At 35.1% G+C, this 12,137-nt stretch overlaps 1 protein-coding gene and 1 long non-coding RNA gene across 6 annotated transcripts in view; one reads left to right on the top strand and one right to left on the bottom strand.

The window, feature by feature from the left end:
* The window catches only part of LOC114578781, a 34,388-nt gene that overhangs the window by 19,740 nt on the left and 2,511 nt on the right, over positions 1-12,137 (top strand). Inside the window, exons 2-4 of one of the 5 annotated variants that reach the window (XR_003699736.1) lie at positions 5,012-5,276; positions 6,114-6,266; positions 6,567-6,718. This is a non-coding gene — a long non-coding RNA (uncharacterized LOC114578781). Of the gene's footprint in view, positions 1-5,011; positions 5,277-5,355; positions 5,509-6,113; positions 6,289-6,560; positions 6,719-12,137 lie in introns of those variants that run through there. The other 4 variants (XR_003699735.1, XR_003699733.1, XR_003699737.1 and 1 more) reach the window with 4 other exon arrangements.
* Positions 4,840-7,720, bottom strand: LOC110110114 (aluminum-activated malate transporter 12-like). The gene is made up of 6 exons (XM_020841434.2): positions 7,178-7,720; positions 6,939-7,079; positions 6,525-6,797; positions 6,317-6,435; positions 6,096-6,239; positions 4,840-5,866 (listed from the first exon to the last, which is right to left on the bottom strand). Exons 1-6 carry the CDS (start codon positions 7,464-7,466, stop codon positions 5,249-5,251), a joined length of 1,584 nt encoding a protein of 527 aa, XP_020697093.1. The 5' UTR covers positions 7,467-7,720; the 3' UTR covers positions 4,840-5,248.

The following is a 12,137-nucleotide window of genomic DNA, read 5'->3' as shown; positions in this document are numbered from 1 at the left end:
CGGGTTTCCACTTGCAAAAGTGGAAAGAACATATGGGATAGATTTTGTATAACATATGAAGGGACTAATGAAGTTAAACAATCCATACTTAATATCTTGTTGCATGACTATGAATTGTTTCGCATGAAACCTAATGAATCCATTTCTGATATGTACACAAGATTCACACAAATAGTCACATCTTTATATGCATTGGGTAGGGAACTAACGAACGCTGAAATAGTTAATAAGATACTTCGTTATTTGCCTATTATATATGATGCTAAAATAACTGCGATTACAGAGTCTAAAGATTTAAATGTTTACTCTATTGACAATCTTTTCGGATCACTAATTGCTTACGAGCAAGGAGTGAGTCAAAGAAAGATTGATGAAGGTGAACCACGAAGGAAGAATAACATAACACTGAAAGTGGAGAAGTCAGAGAGTGATCTATTACAACCTGAGGATGAAGATGACATTGCACTAATGACTAAACATTTCAAAAGCTTTCTGAAGAGGAAGCAAAAGAGATGCCAGCAATGGAATCGAGTTAAGTTCAATAGGAAGGTTTCAAATGATGTTATTTGCGATGAGTTCAAGAAACCTGGACACATTAAATTAGAATGCCCAAAACTCAAAGCCACTCCTATCAAGGAGAAGGTAGAGGAGAAACCAATAGTGAAGAAGGGCAAGAATAAATTCCAAAAAGCTTTCTAGGCGGACTCAGCTTCAGACTTGTCAGAAATTGAAAAGGAAGAAGAAGTTACCAATCTATGCCTGATGGCCGATAATCTTGATCATCAGATCAAGAAGAGGTATGTAACTTGACTTATAATGAACTTTTAGAAGTTTCTGAACACATACATGTTGCATATAGGAAGTTAAAGAGAATATATGTTAGTCTGAACTTAGAGTTACATGAACTGCAAAGAGAACAAGAGATCCTTAGGAAAGATCATGCTTTAATTGATAACAACAACATGAAATTACTTGATGAGTTTGACGATTTGAATAAGAATCATGAAAATTTAAAATCATCCAATACAGAACTTGAAAAAAAATTTAAAGATTTTAAGGATGAATCTGAGAGCAAAATTTATCGGATAAATTATACAAATCGTATATTGGAATATATGAATTCATTTTATAAACTAAAGATAAAAGCTCTCGAGGATAATAGGATACCCCCAAGACTTGAAGATTTCACTAATCATATTTTGTATCTTAAATTTATGCAATCCATGAATAGACATAAAAACTATAGAAGATTAAGAAACCCATTTTCTAAGTAAAAACTATAGAAGATATAAGAAACCCATTTTTGAACAAGAACCATTTCACTAATCCTATTTTGCAATCCTAAATTTTCTAAGTACTATTCGTATTGTACGAAGAGACCTTCGTACAGACGACGTTCGTAGTACGAAATAGATACGCACAAGTTTGTCCCGATGATCATAAAAAATTTTCTAAACTAATCGTATTGTACGAAGTGCCATTCGTACAAACGACGTCTAGAGTACGAAAAGATTGAGTCTCTTTTCGTCTCGACGATCTAGAAATTTTTATGAACTAATCGTACTGTACGAAGTGCCCTTCGTACAGACGACGTCCAGAGTGTGAAAAGAATGGGTCCCTTTTCATCTCGATGAACACCAAATTTTTCCTAAACTGTTCGTACTGTACGTTCTCATGTTCGTACAGACGATGTCCAGAGTATGAAATTGTGTGGTATTTTTCGTCCCGACGAATCAGGAAATTTTCTGAACAGTTCGTACAGTACGATATAGGTTCGTACAGTACGATCCTCGTGTACGAAAATGGTTCGTACCGGTTTGTACGAGCAAATTTTAAATTGTTCGCACGTACGATTATCGATCATACTGTATGATCATGTACGCTCAAAATTGAAATTTTCATTATTCTGGACGTTTTTTCATGTCTTTTATATATAAAGTCCTTAGAAACTGACATGGATGAATCTAGTCTTCGTGATTTCTTAGAGAGCAAATGAAAGTGTGATTTGGGAGAGTGTTTGAGAGAGAGTTCTTGGAAGTAGAGTGTGGGTTGACAAGGTTACTCAAATGTAATAATCTCTTTTGTTTTTGTATCAATTCTCTTCCTTTCTTCTTTCTAGTTTCTCAAGAGAAGATCTTTGGAGAAGATTCGGTACTCTACCGACACTTGGAGGGTGTGAAAGGACGACGGTACTCTGCCGATACTTGGAGGGTATGAAAGGACGATTACAATATGCCGGATATTTTTGGAAGAGAGGAAAATTGTAAAAGCTTCTCCGTCTTGCTGTGGGGGAAAAATGAGAGTCACTTTGGTAATAGTGCAATATCTGAAGAGGGAGTCTTTAGGGAGTGGATGTAGGTCATGTTGGACCGAACCACTATAAATCTTTGTGTTCTTTTTATTTTTGCATTTTATTTTCAGCATTTTATGGTTGTGATTGAAAAGCTTATTTTAAAAGAAAAATCAAATTGTAAAAATAATTAAACGGTTTTCTATTAAAATTCAAAGAGATTTTTTAAATAATCAATTCACCCCCTCCTGGTTAGCCTTGGGACAATTGCGTAGGTCTAACAACTTATACGGACTTTTCATCTACGGTATAAGCAAGCCGCCAATAACCACCATCGAGAACGCCTATTTAACGTTGGAGACTTAGTTATGGTTCGATTACGTCGAGAGCATTTTCCACAGGGAGCTTATTCTAAGCTCTCTCGCCATAAGATTGGTCATGTGCCCATTACTGCAAAAATTAATGATAATGCTTATACTGTCGCCTTGCCACCAGAATGTAACACGTCTCCAACTTTCAATGTTTCGGACATATGGGCATGTACACTGCTAGATGAAGCTGCTATCACTTGTAGCTCGTCGGAGTCGAGCTCTTCCGACGTCGAGGAGGACTGATGCAGAGCATGTTACTATGGAGGCTGGTGGAACAGTGGAACACGTCCCTAACCAATTCTCACACTCTCCACTATCTGCCATTTCTATTTTCGTTTTTCTCCCGTACATGTTAGCTTTTGGTATTAGTTATCTGATATAGTAAAAGGTTATTAGGAGTAGCTACATATACTCAAAGAGAAGAAAAGATAGACAGCTTTTGATTATCTTGAATACATAAAAACATAGAACTTATTGCTCCAGGTATTTCGGTGTCCTGTTTTTCCTTTGCATTATGTTATCTTGCAGGTTACTCCCGCTATCTTGCTGTAAGGTGCCATCAACTGCCACAAAGGTTGTATCACTAAGCAAGAACAGGTAGCAAGAAGTTTCACTCAAAGAACTTTAATTAGTTTAAATTTGGACAGTGAAAGGCTGAAAAACTACCCATGAGATAGGTAGATAAAATTAGCTTTAAATGATTAGGATGGTAAGAGAGTAGACCGAAGGTAATATGTATGGAAGTTGTGCAAAATAATTTGTGCATTATAGATTTAACACCTCATGTTCAATTGTTCATAATAGATTAGGATGCCCAAGCATATCTCTTCAATTTCAATTGTTCCTTGTATGGGATGTTTCCATATATAACTTCTTGTAAAGTAGTCCACACTATAATCAAAACATGAAACAGTCATAGTGATATCTTATGATAAATTCCTTGAGTTTGAATTGTCAACACTTTGATAGAGCATAGATTTCTTATAAATCCACAATTTCCTTTATTTTTTTCATTGGATAGGTTTTGGTTAGATAATTTGCATCTATCTTGTGTTTGAGCTCTTTGGTCAGATTTTTTTTGTCCTTCTCTTCTTGGTTGGGTGAGCTTTAAAATCCTTGTGGATTCACATTTTGGTTTTAAGTGTTTCTAATGATATAGTTCGAATTCATTATCAGGATGAATTTATCAATTTTCTTAATAGGAACAAAAACTACAGTTGCATAAACTTGAATGGTTCTATGTATGACATCGACCAAATTCTGTATCTGAAGTATGATTTTAGTAAGTTGAGGGAAAAAAAGGCAGTGATATGAAATAAATCAAACGAATTTGCATTTTTTTCAAGCAGCTCAGAGCTGATGTCACTTCTCAATGTAATGAATACGATAGGGAAAAAAATTGTGATGCCGAATACATTAATTTTATTCAAAGAGGGATGAGATTTACCGCGTGATATTTTTGGAAATATATGAAGCCATATGGTTAAGCTTGTTATAACTATCAGCAATAAGCATCTTTAGTTTGAGTAAATCAAATTTCTATACCAAGAAAAGCATATTCTTTATACAAATATATTGAAAGTATAATGGCAAGACTATAAACAGATGAATCTTCCAATAGTTTGGGATACCTTACTTTTATTTGTTTCCTGATAGTAGTTTGATGGAATTATGACTTGGCATAATGAACAGTGAGTCCTGTGCTTCCAAGTAAGTTGGAAGCATCAGCTCCCAAGTTAGAGCGTTTACATAATGCTTTGAGCTCATTACTTCTATGCAGTTTGGGAAAGCTTCATTTTGATGCACAAAAACTGAGCTTAAAACAGAATTGTAAGCAGTAAACCTGCATACTAAGGTTTCATTTGGGATGACTTTCTTAATACTTCTTAAAGCAGCTTTTTAGTACAAAATATTAATTTTTCTATTAAAAAGCTTATTTAAGAAGCAGTAAGAAAGTCATCCTAAATAAAGCCTAAGAGGGAGATTATAGATTTCATTACTTTCCCAAAGCCATCCTGTTCACTTCAGAGTAGTTTATGCAGGAGTTGACAACGCATATGGTATGATTTTTAAATTAAAAATTCAACGAGCTATGAAAAGTAGTTCCAATGCATCAGGTATAAATAAGATAAAAAGTGCTTTAAAATATTGGAAATTAATAAAGCGATGGAACATGGCTTAAGTTTGGAATATGTGATTACTTCAGCATTTCTCTCTATTGATAAGTTTGGATTATATATCAGCAATACATTACTAAGGCTGTATTTCTAAATATGATACAATATATAGTTTTATCTTCTGACTGGTAAACCGGCTAACTATTTAAAGAAATTTTGTGTCTTTTTAACAGGACTGCAAGAAACCATTCTGAACTGAATTCCAACATAGACGGTAATAATGAGTGGATGAGTTCAACGGATTAATCTGAAACATATTTGGCAGGTTTATTGCAATAACTAGCAAATCCACACACTTCAACTAAAAGTTGTGGAAGAATTTCAGCAGACTTACAGAAAAAAACAATAATTCTGCAATGACTTGTCCACCTCCCCTGGCGACACTATCTGATTTGATTTTTGTACCCTCATCAGTCAACTATCCGGTGCACCTCGTGTGTATGTAAATCGTGAGAATTTTCGTCTTGCCTCATGTTGTCTATTTTAACCTTGATTGTTAATTCATCACTGGCTGTAGACTCTCGGAAATATGCAGCCCTTCCTAGTTCTTCTACCTCCTCAATAACAAGTTCCAGCCTTGCAACCATCTCAACTAACAAGGAAGCAAAGGCTGCAAATGGAAGTGCCTCTGAGAACTCAAGGGTGGTTATTGCAAGCTTACTTAGCGTTGGTCTTAGTTGTTTTTGCTCAGATGAATTCTTTGGTTGGTCTGCAATCCTATTGCTCTTCCATTGTAGCATTACTGATGTATCAGTTTTAAGTGAAGGCAAGGCAACAGCTGAAGAAGCCTTATCGTGCTTTGTTTCTGTTACCTTGCGGCCATTTTTTGAACCAAGGAAGAGACGTGGGTGTGATTTGATTGCTGAGTTGAGGTCCCGCAAGGCTTCATGGAGATGGTCTGAGAGAGCATCATGAGAGAATAGGCGGCGGTTACTTATGCTATAAGCTAGCTCAACTAGAACCTTGGACACTTCTGATGCAACTCGCATGCATGGGTCTCGGAACAGTAATCTTACAGATTTGGGAGCCTGTAACAATGGAAGCCTTAGCTCATTTAATGAGAGAAGAGAAGAATCCTAGTATGAAATGTTTAAACCAGTCAAGGAGACTAAGGGACCAAATATGTCTTTGATCTTTTTCTCCTTCGATTTCCATTTTATATTGAGGAGAAAAATCAAGTTAAACTTAAATAGGCCAAACTAATTTTTTCATGCGACAAGCAAACAGATTAAAAAAAGAGAAACCATAACTAACAACCTGGATTTCTGATTGCAGGCAGCCATGAAGAGCCACAGCAGTGTACCCAAAATGTCTAAGAACTGTGCCAAGCTTTACATATTGTTGCCATGGATACTTGTGGCAGTGCCTAGTGGGCCTGGGTTCCCAGCTTGCAAAGGATGCCTGGAAGACATACACAGTTAGCATTGAGTATGAAAAGCTATATGTAAAGGTTTCACAATTCACATGACTATTCTTACAAGAGTCTCATCACTAAATTTAGAATCCAAGACTGCCCTGTAACCTTTGTAAATTGAACCGTCTAATTTATTCTCACTGACTTTATCATCTTTGTCGTGAAAATACTCGTCTATGCAACCTGCAAACCATATCTTCTTAATGTTATTTGAAAATTTGTCTTGCGGAAATAGTATATATTGATACTACATTCCAAACATGATTTGATACCTTCAATTGATTTTGCTAATGCTTCAAATTTTCTAGCTGTAGACCTATGGAGATCCTCTCCTGACCAGTTGGGGAATATCAAAAGGCTCATTAAGAGGCAGATACCACAGCCAATGGCGATGGTGTAGAGGCGTTCCTGTGCCATATGCAGCACATTTTGCACGCGAAAGCTAGATACCGTTATCAGATTGAAGGTTAGTAGAAAAATTACCACTCCATAGTCATAGTTCTTCTTTATAAATGGAAAAAACCTCAAGTATGTTGACATGAAGCCTATAACAGTGAATCAAGAAAAATCTTGTTAAATTTCGCAGTATGCCATACATAAGTTATTTCAGAAACAATATCAAATCAACATCTCTACATTAAAGAAAATTATATTTCACTGTAGGCCAGAAAGTTGTGTAGGCATACCTACTAAAAACACTGTTGCACCTATGAAAACCGCACGGTAAACTCTTCCAGTTTCTTCTGCCATGAATTCTATGAAAAATGCTAAAGAAACAGCACAGAGTGTCCCAAACCCTCGATTCAAACCCTTGCACAGAGTTGCACCTAGCACCAAAAACTGAATGCATAAACATTTGATCGAGCAGAAACACCAAATGAATTCTCATTGTTTACTGATTTTAGAGATCATATTATGAATATACCTGCAGTGAATTCAAGCACTACAACTACTGTGATCACTGCCCACATTGCATTCTGCCCAACTCCCTCAAAGAGAGTTTCCAACAAATACAGAAAGGAAACCAGCGTCAAGGCTACGCCAACCTTGAGAGCATGGATGACCCTCCTTGGGTCATCTTTTCCCACCTTCCATATGTTTCTGCAAACATAAACTGGAAGCGTTCTCGCTTTCTTCATAAGTATATTTGGCTGTGCGTTGATTCTGGTTTCTTCTTTCTGGCTAAGCTGGTCTACTTTCATGGCCTTTGGCATAAATGGGAGTACAAAAAAATTTTCTTTATAAGTGGGAGAAATTTAGAGAAGGGTATCTGCAACTTAGAAAAATGGTAGATTGAAGAAATCGTATGCACATATGAAACCAGAGACACCTCATATATAAATCAGGAAGTTAGGAGACCTTCCTTCATGTGGTGGGTTTGCGTGGTTGTGCATCATTTTCTTTTAACAAAGCAAGCAACTGTAAGAGTCGATAATAACTTAGTTCACATGGTTCCTGCTATGAATCACAGCAGCAGAAACTTTCTTTTTTTCTTGGGTCAAAATAATACTGACGCATGCAGATCTGTGGCTCTTATACCTCCACCATCGTTTAGTTAAAAAAATAATTTGAGATAAAATTGTAATGATATCATTATTCTCTAAAAACTTAGTAATTAGGTGCAATGCCCTAAAGCATAGATTTTTTTATTAAAATATTAATAAAATGTGAAAAAACTTGAACACATTTTTTCATAAACTAAAATTCAAGAAGATAAACTTAAAGAAATCAAATGATTTTTTCATCAATCATTAATTCAATATAATTCATTTACATTTTAAACATTTAAAAAATAAGATAAAAGAACTTGTAAATGCTACGTGATTAATTTATTCTTTGTTTTGATGGAAGTCGAACGAAAAAGTTAATATTGGAGAGTTATTTTAAATTTAGGCTTCGTTTGGGACAGTTTTTGTACTACTTTTTTAAAACAGTTTTTTAGCATAAAAATTTTATAAACTAGAAATCTTTATACTAGAAAGCTATTTTAGAAAGCAGTAAAAATGCTGTTTCAAACAAACTCTTAATAATTAGTTGATGCATAACTATTTTTTATTTTATTATAAAAAATTAGTTGATAATAATTTATGAAGTTTTGTTGGATATGTGGAAATGAAGTTTTTATGAATCTTGATTTGCATCTTACATTTAATAATTAGACAGAAAATAAATCTTTTATACATCTTGATTTTGCCTTGAAATTTTTATAAATCTTGATACATTGTCATATTTTAATTTAATAATTTCATACATCTTAAGACAATGTGTCATCTTAATTTAATAGTAACTAGATAATAGTTTATAAAACTTTCCCTTCTAAATTAGATGTTACATTGTCATTTTTTGTATTATCATAAAAAAAAAAGTTTCATAAAATGGATGAGAGGATAGAAAATTTATTATATAATATCTAATCTTTATAATAATAATATTAATACAAATAGTGATAAATTTTTTTTCCTTCCTTGTACAGTTCTATATGCCTATGTTAGAAGTATGACTTATGTTTTGTTTGGGATGGCTTTTTTGCTGTTTCTTCAAGCAATTTATTAGTACAAAAATTTTAATTTTTTATCTAAAACACTGTTTTATGAAGTGGTAAGAAAGCCGTCCCAAACTAAACCTTACTATGTGATAATGTTCTGCATCTGATGAAGTGATCTGTAATTTCAACATTCATCCATATGGAATCAGTAACCATCTTTAGTAGAGTTTTGTTTGGGGAACTCTGTAGTAGAGTTACTCAATAACAAATATAACCATGTTAATTATTTCGCACTGGCAAATGCTTTTCGATCTTTCCAACGCGTATACCAAATTGGTCTTTAGCCTGATTGGATTTGTGCAAATGAATTGTGATTTATACTTTATTTTACATGCCACCATTTCATTAGGATAGATTACTCTAGAGTTGAACTTGTGCAATTCCTATTCTTTTAATCCTGATCATGTTCTGGAACCATCACCTCGCAAGATTCTCATGAAAGATTTTGGATGTAAAGAGTAGTATTCACAGCTGGAATATTGGCTTTAGCTTTCAAGTTGGCAACTGGATATTTTCCTGGACAGTGTTCTGTTGATCTATTAATCAAATAAATGGGCAAGTATCTAAACAGTTTCATCATTAATTTGATGGATATTTGGGAGCTGTTTTGGGTGGCTAACAGCTAGATTAGGTGTGATGTTTTTTCTTTTAAAATCAATGTCACTTGTTTGGTTCGCATATATTTTAGGATTACAATTTTTTGTTTTTTTTGGAACGGGGAATCCACCCGTTGCCACCCCCGAAAGGGCGCTTGACGGCGTGACTAATCTTTGACTGACTTAGAAGAGGCACCCACCCTAGAAACCTCCTGTCCCCGCACTTAATGGGGCTCCACTTAAGAGGCGCTGTCTTTCGAGGGGAATCGAGCACGGTTGGGATGTTCCCAACCGTACTCGTCCGCCATCCAAACTAAGCACCGGTGGGTAGGATTACAATTTTTGATTTGTTAGTTAAACCCAACATAAATGCAGCTGTTGGCTAAAAGTAATTAGAGGAAAAAAGTTAGAACTATGATTGAGTTCATTTTAGTTGGATTGGACTAATTGATATATTGTTTTGTCACCGTAATGACATTTTTATTGATCTGAGTATCATAAGGAAGTTCCAGATATTGTTAAATTAAGAAGATGGGTATTCTGTAAGTTAGCTAGGAGAGCAAACGATGGTAGATATCTTCGCTATTCTTATTAGGAGATCATATGTCCATCCATTTTATATTCTCTCTCTCATTCTCTAAACTCCATTTGTGGTGACCGCAGAAGGAAAAAAATGTACTTATGGTTATCACTATTTTTAATAAAAGAAACTTTAGGGGGGGGGGGGGTTAATTTTTCACCATTTTTTTTTTACTAACCACTACGAATTATAGTTTCTCTAAAAACTTAGGAGAGCTCGCCGCTTCATATGGGGGACGGTATTCTCTCAGAGACCATGATTTAAGAGTCTGGCACTCGGAAGCGATACTCCTGTCACTAATGACTCAACCTAAATGCAAATTATCTAGGCTAATGTCCGCGGACGGAAAGGGACACGCTTATTTTGCAGTGGTATAGGTCCTCCCCAGCTCTCTTCTCCAACTTTTTTTTTTGTTTTTCTGCCCCAAATTTTCGCCAAATCCCACCGATTGAAGCGGGGATTTCTAAACTTTCATTATTTCGTTCGACTCTCTGTCTGCAGGCATTTAGCCTGATTCGATGAATGTTAAATTTTTAACTGCTTTCCTCAAAAGTCCCTGATCTTCGGTCATTGAGGTCAATACAGTCAAACACATTGAAGGATAACTGGAGTTATCATCGAAGGAGTACCAAATGGAGGAAACACATTTCTTTCAGATAACGGCCAGGATTGGTAAATCCGGTTTGAATTAGGGGAATTGTTCCACAGAAAAATCCTACTGTAGACTTGAAAACCTAATTCTACCAAACAGCCATTAGGCATGGGCGGATCCTAATAGAAGCCTGTAGCGGTGGACTATATATGCAGAGAGCACGCCTTTAAAGAATTATTTTGTGTAAAAATTTCTTGAGAGGGTAGAGTGTAGGTTTTTTGAAATGACTTGTCTTGGGCTGATTTTTGCCACCCTCTCAAATAATTGCCTTTTTTTGTCGCGCCCACTGGGCTAAATAGAGTAGAATAGAATGCGATTAGCAATGAGCGAATATGCACGAAGTCTATTTTGTCCATACCGTTTGAACTCATAAAATTTTTTTTTGTCCGCACCTTAAAGAATCAGTATAGGGACTGGGAATCCGTCTCGCAGAAGCTGGAGGGCCTTAGGGCCTCTCTGGTGCAGTATAATGTAAATCACATCGAAGTCTCAATTAGGAAAAATATTTTTTCTATTAGAATATTCGGACATGCCAGGTGGAGTCACCGTTGCTTTCTGAACTTCAATGGCGATGCGTTATTCCTCTTCTTCCATCGGTCAGTTGAAGTTGAAAGCTGTTTTTCGGCAGTTCATCGTCTCTTTACCTTTATAGTCTTGCTGGAGATAGAGAAAGGGTGGCTGATGGCTCAATATTGATCTCCGTAAAATCACGGGGTTTCTCAAGCTGCGAAGAGCAACTCTATTACTCAACTTGCCTCCATTATTTCTACTTTAAGGTACTGGGTCTTGGCTTCGGGAAGTGACCGTGAATCATCCCGCACGTATGTAAGTATTCGTGCAGACTTCCTTTCATTCGCAACTATCCTCGCCTTCGTTGGCACACTCGGTGGCCCATAGGTCCCACTGGTGCAAGTGAGCCGATTAGTCAAATCCACAAAACTGCTTTTAATGATAAAACTCAACATCTTTAAGCATATGTTTAACTTAGCTCAAATTAAAATTAGATAAAGAATTATTGAGGAGGACAATTTTGTTTATTAATTTTCTAGAATTAAAATTTACTTTAAGAAGCAGATATAGAAAATCATGCCAAATGAAGCCTAAAACGTCGAGATAGAGGTGACTCAAATTAAGGTTTTATTCGGGACGACTTTCTTACTGTTTCTTAAAATAAGCTTTTTAATAAAAAAAATTTAAAATTTTTTTTAAGATAAAAAATTGCTTTAGAAGCAGTAAAGAAAGTTTCCACAAAGAAGCTTAAGTTTATTAACAAAGTAGGCATTTACATGATAGTTTATACATCTATAATTATAGTTGGGCTTGAGTCATCAAGTTTATTTATAGTGTCTACTATGTGTTTGTGTATATATATTAGTTTAATTCATATGAGAATTAAGTGCATAGTTATTAGTATAATTAAAAATAAAGGAGAATACTATAAAATGCAATAATATATATATAGTATATATAATTATATATATTATAATATATATATATATATATAATATATAT

This window comes from Dendrobium catenatum, unplaced genomic scaffold, assembly GCF_001605985.2.
Source record: "Dendrobium catenatum unplaced genomic scaffold, ASM160598v2 original_scaffold_155404, whole genome shotgun sequence".
Taxonomy (NCBI): Eukaryota; Viridiplantae; Streptophyta; class Magnoliopsida; order Asparagales; family Orchidaceae; genus Dendrobium; species Dendrobium catenatum.
Note: the sequence above shows the minus strand (reverse complement) of the source record. Positions and strands in the feature narration are given on the sequence as shown.

What these genes read in the sequence shown, in the direction of transcription:
- LOC110110114 (XM_020841434.2), bottom strand. Translation starts at nt 7,466, where the DNA reads ATGCCAAAGGCCATGAAAGTAGACCAGCTTAGCCAGAAAGAAGAAACC. An exon ending in TGCAACAGTGTTTTTAGTAG is followed by an intron (nt 6,798 to 6,938) that starts GTATGCCTACAC and finishes TCACTGTTATAG; the next exon opens with GCTTCATGTCAACATACTTG. An exon ending in GCCTGCAATCAGAAATCCAG is followed by an intron (nt 5,867 to 6,095) that starts GTTGTTAGTTAT and finishes CCATTGTTACAG; the next exon opens with GCTCCCAAATCTGTAAGATT.